This window comes from Haliaeetus albicilla, chromosome 7, assembly GCF_947461875.1.
Source record: "Haliaeetus albicilla chromosome 7, bHalAlb1.1, whole genome shotgun sequence".
Taxonomy (NCBI): Eukaryota; Metazoa; Chordata; class Aves; order Accipitriformes; family Accipitridae; genus Haliaeetus; species Haliaeetus albicilla.
Window position 1 is genome coordinate 36,419,003 of NC_091489.1, and position 25,887 is coordinate 36,444,889.

The 25,887-nt window shown below is 35.6% G+C and overlaps 1 protein-coding gene across 10 annotated transcripts in view; it reads right to left on the reverse strand.

Annotated features, from left to right (window-relative positions):
* The window catches only part of EML6 (EMAP like 6), a 123,673-nt gene that overhangs the window by 55,189 nt on the left and 42,597 nt on the right, over positions 1-25,887 (reverse strand). For all 10 annotated transcript variants that reach the window (XR_011325488.1, XR_011325491.1, XR_011325487.1 and 7 more), the window contains exons 4-11: positions 21,624-21,722; positions 19,433-19,501; positions 16,566-16,751; positions 14,494-14,629; positions 10,309-10,510; positions 3,591-3,728; positions 702-958; positions 110-322 (exon numbers count right to left, since the gene is read on the reverse strand). Coding sequence is in view for 5 of the 10 variants with exons in the window: in XM_069787698.1 (XP_069643799.1) it covers positions 110-322; positions 702-958; positions 3,591-3,728; positions 10,309-10,510; positions 14,494-14,629; positions 16,566-16,751; positions 19,433-19,501; positions 21,624-21,722 (1,300 nt within the window). In the remaining 5 variants the exon portion in view is untranslated. The remainder of the gene's footprint in view (positions 1-109; positions 323-701; positions 959-3,590; positions 3,729-10,308; positions 10,511-14,493; positions 14,630-16,565; positions 16,752-19,432; positions 19,502-21,623; positions 21,723-25,887) is intronic.

Consider the following 25,887-nt stretch of genomic DNA (forward strand, 5'->3'; position numbering starts at 1 on the left):
CACACTAATTTGAATTATATACAAGAATCAAAAGCCACCATTAGAAAATATACCAATATGGTATCAAAGTAAATATTGCATTCTTCAGAAATACAAAATACTATCTTACCTTTCTTTAGGCATGGAAATCTGAATAATTTAACCAGACCAAAATCATCTCCAGTCACCAGCACTGAGCTGTTGTAATTTCCATCCACAGAGTTGACATCTGTAACGTTTGTATATTTTGGCCAAATTCCATTCACTTCAGATCCTATCACACAGGTCCATGAGGCCCAGTGAATTCCTTTAATCTCATCTTTGCTAGTTAGATGCTTCCCAGCTGAAAATATGCAAGCAAATAGTCTGTTTAATCACTTATTTTTCAGTAGACTCCATTTCTTTTCATCACATTTGTCTGTGTATTCTTCTTGGGATTAATCTTTTAACCTCAATAACTTATAAAGATTCACAATTTTACTTTAAATTACTATAATCTCACATTTGTGGTATTTGACAACATCACACATCTTACAAGTTCTAACACACCTGCACATAAACATGCTAAAAATATACAGAAGTGGAAAAAAGTTAGTTATTTATGTAAGTTCCAGTCAAGAAACTCTGCTTGCAGATGTACTATTTATATCATATTTCTTTTGTTCTCTTCAAATCAACACGGAAGTGTACTTGTTCATAACATGAGCCACTTGTCAACTTACATGGCATCTTGTAGAACAGTCTCTCTCCTGCACCATCATTGGTTTGCAAGAATTTACTATCCACAGACCAGTCAATATGAGTTATAAAACTAGAAGATTTGTTGCATTCTCCTATTTTTTTGTATCGCTGAGCAACCGCATAGATATCCACTGGGCCATCATTAGAACCCACAGCAAGGTAAGAGCCATCTGGTGAAAATTTCATTTCATGGATTACTTCTTTTCGGTCTTTAATATGAACTACCTCTGTCATGTCTCTGCAAGAACCAATAATGAAAACGTGAACTGTAATCTTGTGAACATGCAATCCGCAAATATCTAAGACAAACATGAAGACAGATGCACTGAATAATTTGTACAACAAAAAGCACATTTCACAAAAAAATCCTTTTTTTGGGGAAGTTTCTATTGCTTTCATTGGTTAGAAACATACTTTTAAAGCAAAAGTTAGAAACAATTTTACCTGTCAATGACACTCTTCATTCTATTCACCTAATTTTAACTGTAAAATAATTAGCAGTCTAGTCTAAACAGGACCAGAATTAATTTTTTTTAACATAGACAATGGAAAAAGAATTCCACCTAAAGACCGATTACCCAGTCTCTCACAAGACCATGTGGAAATGGCCTTTGGGAGATACCCATTTCTCCGCATTGACTCTTTTAAGGACACAGGCAAACAATTTAGATTAGAGGCTAACAATTAGACTGGTAAAGTTAGATATGATTAATCCCGCATGCCATGACCTGTTAGCTATAGCTTTGGGGGTTAGCACCACCACCGCCATCAACCACCAGTGGAAAAACAGCAGCGACAATACCTTGCATGTGCCTTTGGAAAAAATCAAGACAGCTATACAGTCTAGTTTTAAAAAAAAAAGTTCAATTCTTCCCTATCCAAATTACATTTGGTATAACCCCCTTTCCTATCCAATCAAGGAACCAAAACCCGCAATGCTAGTGAATGCAGACAACATTTTTGCAAGTAGGTTTCCCTAATTTCCCAATTTCCAAATTCTTTGGCTATAAGGAATTAAAACTAAAAATAAAAAAAAAATTCCCCCAAGTTGAGTGAACAATGAGGCAAGTCTCAGTGCCATTAATTTTGTATTTACAAAGACAATCCATACCAGATTATACATTTGGGCTGTAAGAAACTTTTGTGAGGAAGAGTCTTCTGCAGATGTCATGCTTCTGTTACTCTCATTTTAAATTTTTAAAATGTTTTTCCTGATTTCTGCTTTAATTAATTACTGCTAGCATCAAATTTATGAAAAGACTCACATTTATTTAGAGAGTAATACATTTTGTCAATATATCTTAAAAATGCTGATAAATAGTACTGTTAAAAGCAGAGTCCTGAAAGGAGAATCACCCATAAATGAAGACAGAGGTTTCTGGGAGATAGCGATATGAATGGAAAGGTTACTATTATAGATGATCTGAATCTTTAAAAAACCTAACAGAATAATTTTTTTTAGCGATTTCTCTTAAAATGGTGAAACTCCAAATGTCAATAACTGTAGAAATTTTGTTTGGGAAAATTCTTATTTATTCATAGCCATTTTTTCCTTCAAAAAACGATTTTGGGGAAAAAAAAATTCTTAGCTCTGCCTTATCATTGAAAACTGGTGACATAATGATTCCATAGTGGTAAATACTGCTAGTGAGAAAAGCAGCTAATTCTCTGGATTATTGCATAGATCCAGATACTTCATGGCCAAGAAAAAGGAGAACAATGATTCATGTCACTGAGTGCATGATTCAAAAAAATGCCAGCAAAATACATTGTCATCGTCCAGTTTTCCTGGATCATGGGCTGCAGATTTGTCACCCTATCAGAAGATCTGTCACAGAAAAGGAACAGGTGGAGAAGCAATTGTATTCAGGGCCTTACACAAGGGTGTTGCCACTCTTTCAGGAATAATGCTGGGTTTATCATTATCAGCCTCTGCCAGCTGAATCATGAATAATGTGAGGTATCGGGCAATTAGCAAAGACAAGAATACTGTGAGACAAAGAAGATTAACTTCTTAGAAATACTAGTCTTTGAAAAGGATTTTGAATTAATATGAACAGATCACTTAAGTTTTGTTAAAGTCATTAAAGCAATTACAGGGGTTTTCATAGACCTTCCATCAATTAGAGGCTTTCCCCTCCTACCAGCTAGTAGTTCAAAGTATTTTAAATATATGCCTACCAAACCTATGGAGTAATGATAAGGAAGGGGTAAACTCTTCCAAGTATCAATTAAAATAGCTTATGTGTTTTGAAATCATGCTATTTTGTTTGGCTATTTCAGTCTATGGCCAATTTTATGTTTTACCTGCTTTTGTGTGCCTACCATAAGAGTATTCCAGACAGAAAATGCCTACTGCATAAGATGCATTCATGCAAAAAAAGACTTGTCATCTAATACAAAAAGTAGAATTCACATATATCTTGCAAATGCTTTCAATCACCAATTATTTTGTTTGGTATCCATTCTTGTATATGACAGGAAATGGACCATATGATCTAGGAAATCCCTTTCAAAACCATGTTATCTCTGTTATGTACATTTCTTTTCATAAAATATGTGTAGATTTTCAGAATAAATAAAGAAAAAAGCCAAACTTGAAAATCTTAAATTTCATCAACATTATTACTAATAGCTAATATTTTGAATTAAATAAACCACAGGTTTTCTCCTCATTGCCAAACTAAGACCTTTTAAAACACTAAGTGATATTATGGAAGTATATGCTCAATTTTTACTCATCGTTTCTGATAAAATACCCAGTGATTTTTTTTTTTTCTTTTTATAGGAATAAAAGACTTTATAATATGACCTTGAGTTACCTGGAAAAAACCCTACTAACATGAGAAACTAATGTAAGATTTTCTCACCTTACTCGAAGAACAATGAAGGAGCCATCCTTCATTCCAAGTGCTAACTGTGATCCATCAGGACTGAAAGACACACTCCGCACCGCTTCTTCCATATTACAACGAGCTATCAAGGCATGGTCAGCAAGACTCCATAATCTGCATCAAAGGAAATTGAAAGCAGTAGCAGATTTTTCCTGACTGCACAATATTTCAATATCATCAAGCGTAAAAACAAAAGGTCTAACTCAATTGGTAAAGGCCCATTTGCATGCACACCTTATATTAAGATTTTATAATGTATTGAGTTCCTTTCCAAACATGGAATGAAGATAATTTCATTGACATGAGCTTACAGATTTACAGACATGTAGTTTTTAAAACTCAAAACTGCTTATCAGTCTAGAAGAAGAGATATAGAGTGTACAATGACTGCCTGAATCAATGTATGGACACAGAATTTTCTGACAGTGGCACTGAATGTCTTGGCAAATAATATCAAATGACATTTTTGGACACCTTCAAGTGAAGTTAGGATGAGAGGAAATGGCCTCAAGTTGCACCAGGGGAGGTTTAGATTGGATATTAGAAAAAAATTCTTTACTGAAAGGGTTGTCAGGCATTGAAACAGGCTGCCCAGGGAAGTGGTGGAGTCACCATCCCTGGAGGTGTTCAAAAAATGTGTAGACAAGGCACTTCAGGACATGGTTTAGTGGGCATGGTGGTGGTGGGTTGATAGTTGGACTTGATGATCTTAAAGGTCTTTTCCAACCTAAACGATTCTATGATTCTAAGTTCCAGGTTCAAATTACTTTCAAAATAAAGGAGTCTTTACAGTTCCCAGTTCTAGCAGGCATGGCACCTCAGACCTGAACACATACCTGTGACAGCAGAAGAGAAAAAAGGGTGAAGCTACATTACATAATCATTTGGTGTTATCTCTGGACTTTACTTATCTGATATAATAGAATCCCCCTAGATGAATAATTAAAAAAAAGTAGTTTCTGTAAACAGAGAGGGTCAATGCATATCAGACTGAAATTTTCACTGAAAGTGAAAGCAATACTCAGAGAGCATAAGCATCGTAACCATGGGGAAAATTTTCTTGTCATAACCTTGAATGAACTGGTAGACAAAACTAGATGCTGATTCACTCATTTACATAATTTTAAATAAAAAGAATCAATCAGTAAATTATACCATAAGATGGAGAAAAGCAAGTAATGTGCCTATATTTTTAAGAAGGAATGGAGGAAGTTTCCAAGATCACAACAAGCTGGTTAATCAGATCTCAGTAGCATGCAACATTTAGAAAAAATTTTAAAGAAAAGAATAATTAAAAGTATGGAAGAAAATGCATAAAAGACCTCTTGGGCTAGAAAAATTAAGTCAGCAATACCCAGCTATCTTTATTTTGAGGACAGTGTTGTAAATCTAATGCATTTGTAAAAGATTTATAAAATATTCAGTAAAATATTTGAATAATAGCATATGTGATTATTGGCTAAACTCAAGAAAATGACAATTTGTACAAGAACTGTAATGTGATACTGGATGAGGTTTTATAGCAAGCTTTCCAGAAAGAAACAATTAGGCAGGATGGAAGATACTACTGAGATTTCTAGGTACAAGCTTTGGAATAGTAACATTCAGTATTTTCACCAGACACTGGCACAAAAGATGAGAATGCTAATGAGATTTGCTATGGACAGCAAGCAGGGAGGCACTGTGAACCCAGAGATAGATTTATCATATCGGAAGAAACAGAGGTTTCTTGATGATGAAACAAATAGACATGGAATGAAATTTAACCAAAGCCCATACTTTCAGAGACTTAATGTCTAGCGCTGTGCTGTAAGCTTGAAACACAAGTGGAACTAGCAAAAAGAAGTAAGATCTCACACTATTTTTCAATTATGGAACAACTATCATCCATGAGTCAGTTGCAGACAGGAAAAAAAGAAATTTGATCCTAAAATACATCCTGGGTGCTATTCCAGGAGGTACACAAAAACAATAGCACACAACATGTAGTGACCTCGTCTGGCATGTTCTTTACAAGCTATCTCAAGAAATTGGAGTAAAAACAAGAACAGATGCAGTGAAAGATTATTAGGATGATTAAGAGAATGAAGACTGTATCACATTAAAGAAGACTAAAAGAGTTTAACTTTTATACCTTAGTGAAACAAAGGCCGGGAAGGGATAGTATTGCTTCCAAAAATACATCAGTAGGATAAACGTCAAAGGAGAAAAAGTTATGTTGAAGGACCATGTTGGCACTAGAACAAATAGCATAAACAGAACATTGAATATAGCCTGAAAAAAAGGACTTTTCTGACCACCCCAGTAGTAACATTTAGATACAGCCTTAAAGCAGAGTAACAGGAGAAAAAAATAAAGACAGAGTTTGATAAATTTAGTAAAAGGATTATAGAATTTGACTGCCAGCATTGAGAAAGAAACCCTTTGGGCCTTGTCAGGTTAATAATATTAAGATCAGTCTAGAATCAACAACACTGAACGATGCTCATTTCCTCTTAGGCTGAGAGAATTCAAGGATGACAAAGAACTTGAAAAGGCTTCTCTGTGAAAAAATGGCAAGTACCATTTCCTGGTGAAAAAAAATGGATATAGGATGCTAAAACTGTTTTCAAAGACAAAATAAAAGTTGATAAGATGCAAGATTCTTAGCAGCCTTGCCAGGGAGAGGCTATGAGCCCAATGCAATAAAGAATGAACCAGTGAGGATTTGGAAAGATTTCAAAGGACAGGAGGATAAAATTTGCCTCCAAAATGTTGCTTTCACATGGATCACTTTGACCAATACATTAGAAGTGTAATTGCAATACATGGCAGTGCAAGCAGAATAATTCAATTTTCTTTAAAAAAAAAACCAAAAAACTTCTTTGAATTAATGGAAGGGTAATTCCAAATATGAGCTTGTAAATTTTATAACAGAAAAAAAAAGCATTTTGCACACATACAGGTATTTGTATGCACAACTGACAAAATAAAAGCCTAGCTTTGTTTATGAAAATAGAAAGAATATTTTTTCTGGCAAAATACTTCTGCACATTGTTTTTTTGAAAAGCCAGATAAATAAACTATTTCCATATAAAAAGTGCATGTATTTTCTAATAAGGCAAAGACATGTTTCTACCATTCTTTGGCAACTTTCCTATGCATTTGTTTAAATAACCGAGTTTAAAAAACCCAAATAGGCTCATGAAACATTATTTTATTAGTCAATATTCCAGTGTTTTCTGTCATATACCTCACAAGTGAGTTTATTTATTGAAGCACATACCGCTTACAGCCTCCCAAGAGGCTTACTAGCAACCACTTCATTTTCAGAAAAAGGCTTAGCTGATGACAGAAGCTATACTGCCGCTTTATTTCATTCAATTGGCAATGCTCCACACAAATAATCAGAGATATAAATATTCAATGGCACTCATATAACACCAGGTTCTAATCAACCTCCTTATAAATGCAGGGATACAGAAAGAGGTCATTCAAGAAGACAGAGTGTAGTGGAGATGTTCTGCCAGAACAGCAGCTGCTTGTGGTCCTGCAGCTAGACATTCTAATACAACATTACAAAAAGACAGGTGTGAGGTCCATTAACAAATGTAATATATAATTCTGTATGTGTCTGAGAATTCAGAGGAGAATGATGTTTTTTTCCTGTTCCTGTTGTAAAAGGCAGGAAGCAGGCAGCTTTCCTAGTTGATATGCTTTTGAAATTTAAAACGTAGGAAACCTATATTTGGCTAGAGCCTTCTCACATCTGCGCTAGGGAAAACCTACGGTAATTCCCTTTATCTCTACAGTGGTCCTTTTCATTTAGACATCTCACTTGGACGTGAGAATATAATCTGACCCACTAAATGCTTTTGTTTGTAAAACAATTTAGATTTATATTATACAGCTACTCTTTTAAAAATTATGTGATAAAGAACTATTAAGAAAGATTATACAATGAACAGCAATACAAAAATGTTCCTGTCAATGCAATTTTATTATTGAAAAAAAATTTGTAAGAAAATCCTTTTGTGTACTTTTTTATCTTGATGAAAATATTTATATATTTCACTGGAATTCCTCACATGAAGCATTAATATATAAAAAAATAGCACCATCTGAACTAGAATTCAAATCGCACATTCTCTAGAGCCTAAACAGCTAAATGGATGAGTGAGGTACTGCAGTAAAATACTTGTAATATTAACAAATGCACGTTTTGTACAACGGCAATGTTCAAAGGCATCAGTAACATAATAATAACTATAACAATGATAATGATCATAAAAGCACCACTGATTAAGGCTTTATGTGCACAAAGAGCATGCTTGCACAGTCTTTCATAGAGGGGCACAAGTTTGTTCAAGCACACTTTGAGTCAGCAGTACATTATCCAGCTCCAAGTCAGAGCTAAATTACCATGCTAACCAAGAGATGAGTCCAAGATAATAAATCCAAAGTCTTAGCATAATTTATTAGCTTGAGGGCAGTACAACCCTAATCCCAGCTTTGCAGCTCTTGTTTCAGAACTGGCTTGCATCCTACGAAAATGCAGGCAGTGTGAATTTGTGCCTGTCTATAAAACTGTGCAGACAAACTGTCCTGGTCTCAGCTGGGATAGAGTTAACTGTCTTCCTAGTAGCTGGTACAGTGCCATGTTTTGAGTTCAGTATGCGAAGAATGTTGATAACACTGATGTTTTCAGTTATTGCTAAGTAGCATTTCGACTAAAGTCAAGGATTTTTCAGCTTCTCATGCTCAGCCAGCGAGAAAGCTGGAGGGGCACAAGAAGTTGGCACAGGACACAGCCAGGGCACCTGACCCAAAGTGGCCAACGGTGTATTCCATACCACTAGTATAGGAACTGGGAAGTGGGGGCAGGGAATCGCCTCTCGGGGACTAGCTGGGTGTTGGTCAGCGGGTGGTGAGCAATTGCCCTGCGCATCATTTGTATATTCCAATCCTTTTATTACTACTGTTGTCATTTTATTAGTGTTATCATTATCATTATTAGTTTCTTCTTTTCTGTTCTATTAAACTGTTCTTATCTCAACCCACGAGTTTTACTTCTTTTCCTGATTTTCTCCCCCATCCCACTGGGTGGGGGGGAGTGAGTGAGCGGCTGCGTGGTGCTTAGTTGCTGGCTGGGGTTAAACCACGACACAAACCTAAGCAGAAGAGACTATCCATGTGTTTTATAAACTGAAAGAAGTAATACTAATGTGTAGGAAACAGGGAGATAATATGACTGTAGTGAACAACTGGTGGTTTTGTTAGTTTCACGCTTTGGATTTTAATTGTGGTTAGAAAGAGATGAGGGATGGCAAGAATAGGAAACCAGTACGAGTAAAAAGATAGAAAGGAAAGGGAAAAAGAAATTTCAACTGACCAGCAAGCTTCAAGGTAGGGGTGAATCATAATGTAGAATACAAAGGAGCATAAATTGGAAGCTGTATGATTTTTCCTGTTGAAATATGTCCAAATGGTAGAATCCACATATATGTTTCTAAAATAAGTTGACTAGTAGTCCATAAAAACTGAAAAACTGTTTGATAACTGCCTGGGGTTGATTTGAAAATACGCAATCAAATTATCTATATAAGATGAAAAGCAGTCATCATCCATCTGGCATAGGGTTGGAGAAAAACCTGATGAAGCAGTTGGAAATCAGGATAATGGGGTCAGGAGAAACCACTAAGGAGGGGAATCAAAGCTTGGGAAACCAAGCTGTCATGGACGCCATTGTATGCGCTGTGCTGCAAAGGGTAGGGCTTCGGGGCAAGGGCAGAAGCACAATTTGAGAAGGAGACTCAGGAGACTGCCATAATAAAGCCAGGTCTCCCAAAAATCTCTCCAGTCCCCATGGGTATCTTTGGCAGCCAGGAGAATCTCAATCTCTTTAATCCCAGGTAAGTAATTAGTCACAATGGGCAGTGTCCATGCCCAGTTGAGGTAACACACAACAGCTGTGTATGGGTATGGGAGTACATCCACTACAGCAAGAATCTTAGCTTAACCTCTGAACTTTGAAGTCTTACAAAGCATATTAAAAATGCTTAGTTTCTTTCAGATGCTTATCAATATGCCAAATTTTAACAGGGACAGGAAAAGGAACATCCTTGACTTTGTGACAATTTCCACAAATATGTGTACAAAATTTCAAATCTCTGCTACAAAGCTTTGAGGCACAAGTGCCACAACTAAACATCTGAAAGATCTTTTTCATTGGGGTACACCAGTGCATTTTCATTAATCTCATTTTCTGGCATTTGAATTGGTTTTAGATCAGATTTTCTAAACACTCAAGGCTGAGCAGACACCTGCTGTGTAAAACATTAGCCAAAGGTATTTAGGTTTTATTTTGCTGCATATTATTAACATAAGAGAAGTACAAGGTGACCATTCTCCATTTAGAAATCTACACCTGCTGTTCAGAACAGTAATGAATTAGTACTTAAAGCAGAGTATATAAATCCAGCATATTTTGAACACAAATTCTGATTACTTTTACATGATGTGTGGAGCCCAAACATGAGGGCTGAAGAGAAAAAGCAAAGCTACTAAGAAAAACATGGAGAAAAAAATGTTGTCTAAATGGAGTCTTAACATAAGGCCAGAAAATAAATAAATTACAAATATGTCAAATTGATATTGGTTAAAAATAACATGTACATGAATGAATAGATTAAAAATATATAAGATCTAGCCTTACCGTACAGATCGATCGTCACTGCCTGTGACTGCTAAAGGCTTCTTTGGATGGACCGCCAGGGCCCAGAGCTCCCCTTCACAATGACCCTGCATAATCAGCATGGGTTTATCTCTCTCTCTTACTAGCACCTCAAATATTTCACTGTCCTGTGTCCCTGCTAAAAGTCTGTCCGCTTTCCAACAGACACTTCGGATGGATAAACCTGACAGGGGACAGAATAATCTTAGATTAATGGCAATGACAAGACAAAGTGATAGTACAGTGAAGATCATTAAGACTTCAAGAGTTAATTTATAACAACTGTTATGCTTTGACACTGAACTCTTATAATACATCACAGCTGATTAAAATCTCAAAACAGTTCTGTTAAATTATCTCCATTTGGCAGAGAAAGAGAAGGCTCAATCCTGGAAAAATGCTGAGTATCTAACATTTCTGCTGCCAGTTTCTCAAGGGATCAAGCTCTTATGCTTCGCATACACCTTGGGAATTTACTTCAAAAAACAATTCAATTTCACATGATTTAAAGATCTAAATTTTAGATTAGGCAAGGTTCCTGTGACTGAAGCTGGTTTATTCCTTTTTTTCAGTACTTTACTTTTTTTGCACATTTAAATAAAGTGTTGAATAAATGGTTTTTAAAATGGTGAATTTAAATGGTTTGTGCCATGTTATCACATTTCTCCACTTTAGTCCCAACTGATTATTACAAAAAAACCCAACAAACTCCCCCCCCCCAACAAAACCCAAAAGCAAACACCCAAACCAAAAGAATCTTGTTTTCCGTAACTTTTAGAGAGCTTGATCTTATTCCACAAATCTGACCCTAAATTTGCAGCTGGAATTTTACTAACCACAAGCTTAAAAATACCCTCTTAGCAGGCTGAGCAGTTTGATAGCATTCTCTGGTCGACTGCCTGCAGCATTTGTATTTTCTGTTCCAGTATACGAAAAGTTTGGATAATGGGTCTAGATGCTGTGAGATGTGAATGAATAAAAAATCCATTTCTCATGTAGTCAAGGTCAACCATGTCATCATTTTAACATCTTTTGGAACAAAATACACAATGCAATTAGCCACTGGTCACATAAATAAAATATGTTGTAGGCATTTTGTGTCATCTCTTGAGAAGGGCAAATTAATCTTCATTTATTATCTTGTCTATTTCCAGTACCTTTTAATCCTGATAATGTCATTTTGTGACTTAGCTAAATTTATACTGAAGTTATGACTTACATCTTCTTGATACACACCAAAGGCCACACAAGGACTGAAGTTCAGATGTTAAGTGGAAAATGGGTATTGTTAAGTTTTAGAATACAAAGTATATCTTTTGATGAGGGAAAAGTGATGTTTTCTGTGACATACTACACAAAGAATGATTATCTATTACAGGATTTTTTTACTAATATATATATATATTTAAATATAAAAGCCAACCCTACGATCAGGTTGTTACTGGTGATGCATCTCATTTAAAATTATTTAGTACTCTTCAGTACAGGATGAGTGATGAATGAGTATATATGGGGCGGCGGGGGGGTAGTCTTCCTGGCACCCTAAAAAGACATTTTAAGTTTGAAAGCTGATGCCTTTGCAAACTGCTTTGGAAAAGGTAGTTGGAAAGGAGGGACAGAAGGTCATAGGTAAGCAGTTAAGGCTACCACCATTGCTTGAAGTTACATACATGCATAAACTAATCAGTGCCACTGACACAACTGAAAATGAAACAAAATCTCCACAATCTGTTAGTAGCAAGCAGTAAGTGGAAGTGATCATCAGTGGATGACATATCAGACAGAAACAGCAGAAAAGGACAGAAACATAACAGGAATATCGCAGGCAAGAGTTGTATCACATTGAAAGAACACAGAGAGAGAAGAAACCCTGACACAGGGAAAATATAAAAAATTTTTTAAATTATGGTGACAGGGTATAAGTGCATGCTTGGATTTTATGACCTGCATTCATCCCCAAGGTCCTAAATTTTATAGTTGTACTCAGACCAGCAGTCTCACCGCACTTTTCACAGATACACCATGATGTCTTTTTACTTAGTCTCAATGGTTATGCTTATAGCCACACCATCTTTGACTAAGCTTTGATAAAATTTTGCGGACTTGCTTAAGTCAGTTTCTTGCCATTAAAACAGGCAATGTTTTTATTTTGACAAACACAAACCTGAGGGATTTAAATGCTTTGAAGACGAGATTTGGACAGTGTTCTAGTTTTAGTTTTTAGAAATCCATTAATTTATCAATTTTAAAAGATTTGTTATCATTTACATCCAAGTCTAAATGGCAACTCAATTTACTTTCTGCAAATGAAATTTTTTACTACTTCTGCCAAGTAGGAAGGTAGCAATAACCTCTATTGATTGTCTTTCAGTCATATAGCTGCTGTTACAGTGCCTAGTTCTACTCAGCTGCTCTCTTCTGTAAATTCTGTATCCTGTAGCATTTTGGAGATGATAGAAATAGTAGCATCGAAGTAGAACCACTTCATAGCATGTCTAATGGGAATTCACCTTCAATAAACCCTTCCTTGGTCTAACTTCCATCAAGATCAAAATCTCTTTTTAGGCAACCTGCAGAAGGATAGGTAGGTGCTTTCTGCAGGCAGTGTGTTAGAAGATGACACCTTTATGAGTACTTTACAGCTCTGTAATGTAAATTATAATTTTGAAGTAATAATTTTCCACAGAAGACAACTACAGTCAATTAAAAGTAACTGAAGTCAGCTAAAGTCTGTTTTGCATTGAGTGCGGACATATCCCAGGCAGCAGTAAGAGCAAAAAAATTGCTTCTAATCTGGTCTCACAAATATGTGGGATAAAGCTCCCTCCCAGAATCACTTCACAAAGAACCAAGGAGGTTGAAGATGCATGTTTTGTGCACAAGCACTGCTTTCTCTGTGTCGTGCTTCTTATATGTTATTCTGACTTCTATTAGGAACGGACTGCCTGCAAGACCGGTATTAGCCAGAATGATCTAACCCACACATGCAGGCTTATTTCTCCACAATTTTTAGAAAGTATTTCTAAATTGGACAAAACTGCTGTAAATGGTCATAAGGTACTGCTATTGTTTTCTAGAAATCAACGTTAAATGTTACGATTCTGCCTGCAAAAAACTATATAAAGCCAGAACTAGAGAGCAAAGGGACTACTGGTTGGCTGTCTGACAACTGTTTTGAGGGCTAAATTCCATGAGTTTACACTACAGTAAGGCAAACTGGTGGAGCAGTGTTCATGTAAGGCTGTTGGCAGTTTGCTTGTTGGATGAGTCTAGATATTGCAAACCTATGCATTTTACAAGTATTAGAATCAACAGCTCATCTGGTTTAAGTAAGATGAAAAATAAACAGAATGAGCTTATTTCTAGATCACAGGCCAAAATATCCATAATTGAGAAAGAAAATCTTATCCTTCTTAGTGGCCTCTTAACTATTCCAACGATAATTTTAATATGAAAACTAGGTCTAAAAACATAAGCTAAGCAGCAGGGGAAATTAACACTAACCATTACAAAGTTGGCTGCCAAAAGTGTATAAAGCCTATTTCAACCAGCAAACAGACTGTTATGCTCTCAGTCCAAATGGATGTGTAGAATTCCTAGAAGATTAAGATCTCGATAAAATGTGCATTATGATCTATGGAGAATATAAGTGTTCTGAGAGTGTAATCATAAAATAAAGTGATGACTAAGCTTATAGGAAGTATGATTAAATTCAACAAATACAGTGGTCAAAAATTGAATAACATTCTCTCTATTAAACATGCCAAGTGCTACCATTCCAAATGAACCTAATGGAGTGCTCAGATGTTCAGCATCTTTGAACACTGGGTTCCAGAAATCTCAATTAAGTGAATTGGATTAATTAAGTTAAAGATTGGCTAACTTAATTCTCCTACATTTTTGTGTTTAATTAGTTTTTACTTATCTTCTTGTATTTGCATGGTGGGGACCAGCAACTATAAGCATCCCTCTGTTTATACTATGAAACATAGAAAACTCTTCAGACTACATCATTGTCAGAGAAAAAAGGGAATACAGATCTCCAAAGTAAATACGGTCATTAAGTAAAAAGTCAGCAGTACGCAGAGACATTTGTACTTCAAATTAAATTGTGTCATAATCCATTATCTAGATGTGTGAAAAACCATTAAAGTAATAGCTCATTACCTTTGTATCCTTGTTCAGTCTCCCTGAGATCAATTTTAGTAATTGGTTTGAAATCAGTGTCCCATAACCGAATGCAACCATCTCTCCCTCCAGTGGCAAAACCTTCCTCACAAGCATACATACTAAAAATTCCAGCCTGTTAACCAATAGTATAACAAGTTTTAAAGTTCTTCACAATTGATTTAAACACACAAAGCAGATATTTTTGAACAGACTCTTGTTAAAGGCTAGAAACCACTAGGCAGTAAAATGTTGTCCATCCAGAAAGCAAACCAGCAAACACAAGGGAGGGGGATACTTTTATTTCAAGTGCTTCCAACTTTAGTGATTTATGTAGAAAGTTTTGTACAAATAGCAGTGATATAGCCTATTTGCAGAACTTTAAATTTGGTTAATATTATTGCAAAAACTATTAAATAAATAATGGAACACTTAAAATAAATAGTTACCCAGAATAAACAAAAACAAGCAAACAAGCAATACAAATATTCTTACAGGTGCGGAGATGATTGAGACATTCTTTCATGAATTCAGTTCAGACATCATTTGGAATCTGACAGGAACTGAAAGAGTGTCAATTCATTCTCTTCGTTGAAAGGCAAGTTTCTATTACAGTTTGAATTTCTTCATTTTTGAAAGTGCCTCATTATTGATGATTGTGCTGTACTACATTGGACTAGCTCATAGAATGCCTGCTGATTCAGTATTTTATTAGGAAAACCTCTCACTTAAGAAACAAGTTGAACTGCACGGAAATTAATACAATGAGGAGAAGACCTCTGTTTTCAAAGTGGCCTTGTTCAATGCCTTAATAAATTAATATTTCTAATAATTAATTACATAGAGATTAGAAATTGGGTGAGATAATGCATATTAGCCATTTCAAACACCATAATTTATAAGGATGAAACAGAACACATTCTATAGAAAGAGATTGTGTTTAATCATTCTAATGAATCTAAATAAAATTCTGCAAACAAATTCTTCAAATATACTACAAGGGTTTATTGTTTGCCAAATATATTTCCATGTTATTGCAGTTGCACATAACCACAACCTAGCAATTACACAGTAGTTCTCCAGGTAAGATGTCCCTCTGACTTCAGTCTGACTGCTTTCATAAATTAGGGATTCATTCTATAAATAACAATTACTCTCCTGAACACTTAGATCTAATTTGAAGAGCTACTACAACTCTTGCACTGCCAACATAACTAATTTTGGTTGGTCAGAAAAAAATGTTGGGTTTGCAGTGCTCTTTCTAGAAATGTTCTAGAAGAAAACTACAGTGACAACTGGTAGTTTTCATATCACTCTAAGGAAAATACTTCTTTTGTTTCCTTTTGTTCAAAAAGCCCATGCTAGAATGACATTAGCCACGATCATGTTCAAAACAGGAGTAGTTCTCAAATACATTTGAAATAAGACATGAAAATCCTACTGTGCCTTTACTGCAGCAAAATCCTACTGTGCCTTTACTGCAGCAACAACAGAGATGTAAATTTATTAGAGTGGTTAGAAATCTAACACAATCCTATACGTTCCCCTTTCTCTCTCTAACTGTAAGTGCCCCAAATTAGGGGGTGTGTTATGAAGCCAATTGGAGGAAACTGTCTTTGGAATATGGTTGGAATACAAGTCACAGATTAAACAAGTTTACTCCACATTGAAGCTTTCAAGAAAAGTTAGTCTTCAGTGTTGGGAATTTTAGTGGTAAAATTTTATTTAAAATATGAGCATTTGGTTATCAACTGTTTTTAAGTAAACTGATCATAACTGAAGCTACTCAGTCTGTGAAGCTTTAGATTTAGAAACTTCACTTTAGATTTAGTCTGCTTGGTTAAAGCAATGCTATGAATATCAGCAGTTCTGCCAGTATCAGTTCAGCAGCTAGCTTCTGTTGACAACATGTAAACAAAGTATAAAATTACATGTAAGTTCTTAATTGATGAACAGTCTTAGACAGTTTTCTGACCTGAAGCAGAAGAAAATCTTTGTAGATAAGCCCTCAAGGAGTTTTTCAACTCAATGAACAGTTCATTTCAGAAATTGATATTAAAAACACAACTTACACTATGTGCTCCTTGAATTGTGCGGACTAAGTTTAGCCCTTTCCAAACATAGATATCTCCATTTAAAGCACCAGAGTACGTGATATCTTCTTTTGCGCATGCTAAACAAAGGATAGTTTGGAGATCTCCTGTTTTACCAAATATTCCTCTCTTTGCTGTCAGTGCATTTCCACACAATGTCCAAAACTGTGAAATGTAAATGGCATATTAGGAAAAATTTCTGCAGAATTCTGTCATTTCATATTAGCGTGCAGATTTCCCAGATATACATCCTTAGAGAACAGTGTCTGGACAGACAGTTAAATCACTCCTATAGTCCTATCAGAATATCCATTACTCCAAAAACTGTCCACATACCAAGGAAACCCCCAGGCAAATGCAGTAAGTTTAAGAACAAACCAAAATGGTCAAACTGTTTGAGAAAGTAAGGCACAATTCTGATTTGCTATTGCTACATTACCCCTTCTTATTGTCTTGCTATCTTTTATCATGTTTGCTGGATGATATCTGTCAGTGTAATCGCACAATTTTTAAGGCCAAGAACATCCCATTTTTCTTGTCTGCAAAACTTAAAATACAGCTACAGTTCTGAAGTAATAAAATACTTGGTCTTAAAGAACTTACATGCCTGGAGTATACATTTCTGCCCTTTTCCAGTGCACTGAAAGAGATACATCCCTCAAAAATAGTTATATTTACTGAGAAACCATCTGTTGGATGGAGACTGCAAATGCTTGTATGTGAAAAAACTCTCTCTGACTATCAGAGTAATAGGTTCTCTAAGTGTGGAATGGTGACTTTCTTTACTTCTACACAGACACGATAACATTCTGCAAAAAAGAATGTAAAACTGGGGAAGAGAAAAGAGTCAAGAGAATACAAAGTTTGCCTTAGAAGGATGTCTTTAGTGGCTGGCTATAAATATACTCTTTAAATCGGTTCAGAGTGCTTTTTTCTTTTTTTTTCCTTTTTTTTTTTCTTTTTTTTTTTTTCTTTTAAATCAACATAATTTTATCAAGCTGAGAGGATAGTTAGTGCACTCAGCTTCCCCTCAAGGATCAGACCTTCCAGGTAAGGCAGAGTAACGAGAATTTCAATTAGACGTGCAAGAGACATGCTGAAATACCCAGCCTGCCAGCACTAGCGTGTTCTAGACACATGCAGAAACAGAACAGTAAATCTACATGGTGTAGCAGAGTCCTGAATGGACTCGCCAGCTTGCGTCTTTACTAGTTGAGGCGTCTATGATCTGCGGTCCATTGCACACCAGAGAGATACCTTCAGAGATTGGACAGGAATATTGAAGTGTCTGACATAGATACATAATGTCTCTCTCATTCCTACTTTATATGCCTACATCTTTTTGTGGCTATAAGCTGAATTTTTGGGTCTTTCTCTTTGTATTTACTCCTATAAAATTCCTATAAAGCTGAATTCCAGAAAATCCTGGGATTTTTATTTCAGATCCTTCTCTCTTTCTAATTCAATTATATTTTCCCCTTGCCTCTTGACATAAGCCAATTTATGAGAAGGCAGCAGCAATAATTCCCCCAGGGCTTTCATTCTGTGAGCAAAACCTATAGCCTCCTCACTTCTGGTTAGAAGGGCAAGAGGGCAGATAGCAGTGTTAGGAAATGGGTGGAGGGAGGATCCCAAGCTCAGTGTGAGATTCCTTAGCTCCTAAGGCTTTACCGCAGCTTCTAATATCTGCTCAGCCAAATGAGCCAATAGAACTGAAATGCTAAAGGAATAAATGGCACTATTCCCAAGTACTAGTCCCAATTCTCAAAGTGATACAATTACTTTAGAGCTGTTCTTTTCCTTCATTGCAAGTTAAAGTAATTATCACATTCCCACAGCCTTATAATGAACAGCAAGAATACAGACTGCTGTTTGAGCATCACTGGAGGGGAACATCTAATCATTTCCCCTCCACAGTTTTGGGAGGTTTTTTGGCATGCCTCTATCTATATGTATTTACTTTGCCTGGTATTATGCATATGCAGGGTAATTATGGCCATTTTAAACAGAATACAGGTGCCAAACAAAGACAGGTGTTGGAAAACAGCTTGCGGAATACAACAGATGGTATCACTTCTGCCAAAATCACCCACAGTTTGAAAGCAGTGGTAATTTTAAGGACACAAGCTTCTCAGTAATCAGAACTAGAGATATTAACTGGTTTCCTAAACTTCTAGTTAAAGCTCTTCCCACCCCAGTCATGTGAAATAATTACCATCTGTTAGGAATGCTTTAGATGAGACAGGAGAAAAATAGAAACCTGCAGGGAATATTGGCAAACAGAAGGATTTCTTTCTAAGCTTTTTACAGGCACAAGAATGTTTTATCCTGAACTTATGGTACATATCTAGGTTCATATTTAAATCATCTCCAGCAAAGGTGACTTAGAGGGAGCAAATAGTGAGACGCTAGTTTTCATCTGTTCAAATGCTGGTAGCATGATAGGCCAAACAGCAGTTCATTCAATGCATACTTTTGAGTTAGTTCCTCCTATAACTGCTCAGTTACCTTCTGTGATGCTTGATGAGAGAAATCACTAAAGGCTGAGACAATTTTGAGACAATTTAGGTAGAATGGAGAGGGGAGAGAACCCAAAATTTACATGTGTATAATGATGAAAATTACACCAAATGATCTTCCCGCCTTGCTTGTTAAGTGGATCTCCACGTCAGTCACTGCTGAATGTCTAAATTGGCTTCAAACAAAGTTTTGCTAAAATGTTCACAGAATAAAGAAAGAAAAATATAAGATCTCTTGTATTTAAAGCCCTCATCATATAAGAGGACAAATTTATTTCATTACATTTATTCACTCTTTAACAAGTAAACAATAAAAGCTATATTTACCTTTATGTGTTTTACTCCACAGCTGACGATTCTATTTGGTTGATATTGATCCCAGGAAATATCAAATATCTGTGAAGAAATACAGTAAGCTGATATTTTGAATTATATAGTAATTGCATCTAGGCTCAGTTTGCTTTTACCAATTTTTAGGCATCATTTCTGTTGCAACAAATTACTAACATGAAAGCTATTTAGATAAATTTGCAACTCTTTGTAAACAAAGATTAAGGCAAATATGCAGGCTTCCTTACATAGTTCTGTCAACACACCTCATTCCTGCCTTCACACTACCAATCTATTCCAGCTCCAAGGTGTTACTGAATAAACAATATTTACTGTCTCAAATAAAATGGGAATTACGGTGCAAGCTAATGTTCCTCAAGTTTAGGGATGAAAGATTGGTACATTTATCTTTATTCATTATTTTAGGTAAAAGGTACAGTATCTAATTTAACCTGATTACCAAAAGACCCCAGAGACAAAATGGGTGAATCTAATTCTTCTAAGCTAATCTACAGAGTTAAAATTGAATGCTTCATTTTGATTAATGTTACATTTATAACAGTATGCGTCAAAAAATGAAGTATCAGATCCTCTATAGCTTACCAGAACAAACTCACAGTGTATTCTATGTCTATGGGATTATGCCAAATGAAAAATATTGTATAAAGTTTGGAAACAAAAAGTTTGTATTTTGGCCCAGATTTTCAACAATATGTCATTTTTTTTTAGACTTTTAACCTCTGGCATTCAGTTTTTCAATGTTCAAGCTGAAAGCCAACAAGGTTACCACAATCATTAGTTACTTCAGGAAATGCATGCCTGTAGAGAAAGACAATGGGACTTTTTGATGCTTTTAGCTCTTCAGCTGTTAAGTATGATTCACAAGAGAATTTCAATCAGCTTACAGGAACATATTATCTTAAGCTTACCCATTATTCATTTTATACGTGAGGAAGCACTGCCTTCCTACAAAATATTTATAATATTTATAAACATCAGGATTTATAGTAGTTCAAGTACTATTTTATTTAAATGTTGTTGGAACACACAAGGTATTTCACCTTCAGAAATGCTTTATGACTCCTGCACACTAAGTCATCATAATCTGTGGCCTAATGAGATATACATTATTTCCCACTCCCTCTTCGGTGCACTTCCCTCTTCCCTCCCTTTTTCTGGTTGTGAAAGTCTACTGGGACTAAGGTTTTGGTACTTCTTGCCTGTCCTGGAGTCTTCTGCTAATTCAGAACCTCATCTTGTACCTACTGAGGCCAGTAGCAAAACTTTCACTGATATAACTGGGAAATTAATCAGTTCTGAAAGAGAAATTTGAGTAAGGACTAAGATTCTGTTGTGTTGTGAACATTGTAAGTAAAAATGAACCAACGGATTTATTCAGATGACACATAAGATGCAGATGGACTGTATGTACACACAAACTGTAAGGAAGGGTTTAGTCTGCTGTTTTGCATATATAAATACTCCATCGTGTAATAAAACATTATAAAACCTCAATATTATAACATTCTAAAATGTTATAATATCTTAATATGGGTAAGAGAAAAGTTGTCAGTATGTGTCCATAATTTATTTCATTGTATGCATGCTTATGTTTATATATGTTGGGGAGGTATTTTGCATATGCTAAACCTGTTTAAATATTCCCTAATCCTGAATAATATTCTAAACTCAAACCTGTTCAGTTCTCATAATTATTGGGGTTACGATCCTTTACCTGAAGTTAATAGATATAAAAAGATTGTTTATCCTAATTATGTTTCTTCTACAGGTAACTGTCTTAAGCAAAAAAAAAAGGGAGATAATTAAACTTTCCCTCAGGATAAACTGTCTTTTTGACGTATTCGGAAAGAACATTGTCCATTGAGCTAGCATTTCACATCTCATATAAAGAGCTATAAATCATCCTCATCACTGTGTAGTCACAAAGTATTTCTTCCCTAGGCTTACTAGACAGTCAGCTGAAGAATCCATCATGTGTCTCATTTACTAACACAGTGCTTTGTGCTATGTCTGGCACAGTGAGAATAAATAAATGCCTTGTTCAGTATTTTAAAAAGCTAGGTAGAATGAACAAAATTATCTTTTCATTAACCTAATATAAACAAAAATTATTTTTAAACGCTTTTGCAACTCCCAGACAAAATTCAGTAAACCCTTCATCAATTACCCTGTCTGAATGGCCTGTAGCTGTTGCCAGTAGTTTTCCTCTCTTCCAGTCCCAAATACACACGGTATTTTTGGCATCCAGTCCCACTGAAGCTAAACGCTAAGGGAAAACAATAGTAATCCAGTTAACAGAAAATCAACTTAAAAAAAAATCACTTTACTGTCATACAGATTATTATGTGTACAACTTGATTTTCCCACATGTGACCTGTGTTTGAACCACATTGCAAAGGCACCATCAAGATACTCACACTTATCACTTACTCACTGGAGAAAGTACTGAAATTGCTAATGTTTCCTAAAAAGTCAGGTTATTAATTTCAGGTTACCAATGTCTCAAGTACAATCCTTATAATGAAATATTTGAGGTGCTTGTTTCAGGTGCACACCATTCTAGTGTTTTGATTTATTAATCTGATAATAAAAGTGAATGGGAAATAAAAGCTCTCACTATTTCCAAATACAGTTTTGTTCATTATGGTCAATTTTGTGGAGCTTTAGAATCAGGATTGGATATACTTTTAATAATTGCCTTTTACATAGCTTAGTATATTAAATCACCAATTAAAATAACTAAAATTATTAATTAATCAAAATTATTGATTAAAATGATTAATTAGTCACCAATTAAAAGAACTAATAATTTTAATACCTTTACATCTCAATAATGCAAGAAAGAAAAATAAAAAATTAAAATGGAAAGGAAAATCTGGAGAGCAGAAGGTCTTTGTCCATTGCACTAGACTTACGTAGACTGCATACATCTGCAAGACATCCAGAAGATCAATGGTTATTGTGGAGGTTGTAGGTTTTTTCCCTTCCAGTGTATGTGCTAATTATGTCCAAATTTACATGATTTCCATCAGAGTTTCTTATTAGGTGAGAGATCTTTGACTGCAGACCAGAGATGGTAGAACTGGGTGTTGTGATCTGTACCAGTGCAAAGACTAAGCTATTGCCAAACATACTGCAACGGTATATAATGGATGTGATGCCAACATATGTTGGATAGGAATATATAATGGATATGTCCAACAGATATTAGTAAAAGGAATAGGCCTGAGTAACTTGTACCATGGGAAGATGAGACTATTTTCACAGGAAACAATCTTGTAGCTCAGTAACATGACTTCTTAAAAACAGCCATATCTGTTGTGTCCACACTGCCTGTCCCTTGTTCTTCTCATTGTCCTGTCTAATAACTTCTTATCACAAGGAATTAACAGTCCAGCTGAAGCTCCTAAGCATTTTGCTCCGTTATAGGAAAGCCTGCACTTCAAGAACATGCAATAAATGAAGCCTTCCTTTTTGCCTCAGAGACAAAGATCAGCAGATGAACCATGTGGTCCAAATGGACATATGTTTCAGGCATTACATTGACTAGATCTCTTCCTTGAAGATTTGCTTCAAGATGACGACTTGCAAACAGAATCTCTTCAATTGAATTTCATTCAACTAAATGTCCACTATTTTTTGGCTCAAATTTTCAATAGGCAAATTGTTTAAAGTCTGGACATGTCTATGATAATACAAAAGGACTGAGCCAGCAAAGAAAACAAGTGTAATTACCAGAGATTCCTCTAAAATGCTATATTAGAAAAAAATTGCAGTAAGGCTATAAACTACTGTACAACAGAGAGAAGAAATCACTATTCACAAAGAAACAGAAGGGTCCAGTTTTCATTCCGTAGCAAAATAATTCAGAGGCAAAGTACTCCATGCCTTTTCATGCCATTTATAATCATAAAAACATAGTGTACATCTTTCTTCTTAGGAAAGCCACTATCAAATCTTCTGGTTTAAATGCAGTAGGTACACATGCACCCTTCACGGTCATCTTAACAGTTACAGTTCCTCTATTTTAGAGCAATGTTTTTAAACTTTGGTTTTATGGGAGTTAACAACATGCATTATGCCTAATGCAATACCTGACCTCTGCCTAGCGAATAATGCATAACCCAACCAATATCCTACCAGCAAATGTACTAAGCAATATGGTATTAATAAAAAAAAAACAACCAACCAAAACCCCCCCCAAATAATCAAAAAAACCCTAAAACCTATTTAGAGACTTACACCACAAGTTTCTGAGTCCAGTCTACTTTCATATTGTCTTTCACTGAAATAAAAATACCTAAGGTCTTGTTAACCAAACTGTGTGAGAATCTACTGCAGGAACTTGCAAGACACCAAGTAGTCAGAAGACTTGATTATAATATATTACATCAAAATCTATTTGAAGACTCTCCATATGTGAGTCTTTGAAATGGTAGATAAAGGTAGGTTCAAAATTTGGGGTTCTATTGCTAGATGTGATAGAACCCCAAATTTTTTCTCAGATGCATACTGAATATCTGCATTTAACCTAGGACAACATACTCGATTATCAGATGTATGGTAATGAAGGAAAACGAAAATCAAATGTGGGAAAGAATGAACATGCTCCTGCCAGTTACCAACATAAAAATATTTATTTTCAGAAAGGGCTATTATTGTAGCAAAAATAAGTTTTATTCACCCTTGAGCAATCAACACCTACCCAGGGGTTTGGATGTACTGATCAAAACACAAGATATTTTTCATGGAACCTTCACTGATTCCAACTTTTTCTCACCTCTTTTATACTGTTCTCTTCACCATGGAAACCATGGTAGTACTTACAGTATCTTAGATTCATGATGTGAACAACCTCAGACCTGAACTGTAACTACCAGTCAGGAACTTACAATTAGCGGGGTAGATGGACAGTGAAAGTACATGGGGAAATTAAGAAATACTTTATATATTCTTTTAACATAGGTCTACTGAGGAAGGTCTCCTGCTGGCAGAAAAGTGATAAATGCTGATTCTCCTTTTTGGTTGAAACACTTACACTTTTAGTCCTCCTTCTGGAAGGCAATTTGACAGAATTCTGTTCAGAGAATTCACAGAACTACCAGAAGAAAATATCTGCCAAGTAGTTTATGCACATAATTAAACAATTATTTTTAAATCTACACAGATTTAAAGATCTGGCTAAAGAAGCCTACTGCTACCTAACACCCAATTTAGAAATGTATGTATGTATTATGGCAGTGCCCTCCTCACTCCATTTTTTTTTTTTAATTATTTTTAGAAAGCACACAAAAAAGGTTCATCTAAAATAACTCAGAACAGAAATTGTACTGTAGAGTACTGGTGAAATACTTCAATATTAAAGTCATCAGCTTTGTGGGTAATTTTGTGAAGGGTAGATGTTAGTACTTTTAAGGAGAAGCTGCAGTTAATTCCCGATTCAACAGAAGACATTTTTACTTATAGGCAAACTGACAGCTCTTCATTAAACATTTGAACAAAGTGCAGCTTCCTTCCAGCCAAATATCATCTCCTGGTCATATAGAAAAAGCCCAAACTAAAACACGTTTTTTTAAATAGCTACAGTTCTGCAAGATATTCAGTTCCCATCAGGAGTAAATTTCCTAAAATAGGAAATTTACTCAAAATATATTTGTCTCCAAATTTAAAGCTGTATTGAAGATACGTAAAATAAAGGAAGCATATAAGCTATCCCCTGATTTAAGCTGCATATTGATCTTCTCCATAAAAGAGATAACAAATCCTGTTTACTCTCCATTACCGAGTTTGCGGTAAATTATGCCAGGGAAGCACTGCAGAAACAACTACGCTCCATGCAGTGTCACCTCAAGTCCAGCAGGGAGTAATATTTCAGAACTAATTCATCTGAATGCCTGAAACAGACACCCTGGCATTTCTGGTACAAGATCTAATTAACTTGGCTAAAATATAGATGCAGTGCCACTATTTTCAGACCCACACTAAATCGACATACTGGACATGTGCAGCATTCAACACAGCAGCTACCCTTGGAACCAGAAGCTGTGCACAGCGGAGTGGGAGGAAGCCAAGCTGACTTTATGGGGATCCAGCTCAGGTAGAGAAGCAGAATTATCTGGGCTTTTCCTCAGTCTACTTTTATTTAGAAAGTGGACAGCTGACAGAGTTAGCAGAGAGAAGAATACATTTCTTATTGCATCTATACCTTACATGATTGTTAAATTGATTTGTGTTTGGGGCCAAAATACAAATCTTTCCTGGATGTTAATAGACATTCAATATAAAAGAATGAAAGGTGTGCATTAGAAGGAAAGGTGCGAGCAATATACGTGAAGTCTATTTTGTCCTATCACAAGATGCCAGCTCCCTTGTGCGTGCTGACTAAATAAACTGGAACTGCTAACAGCTCTGAATTCCAAATACTCAACAGT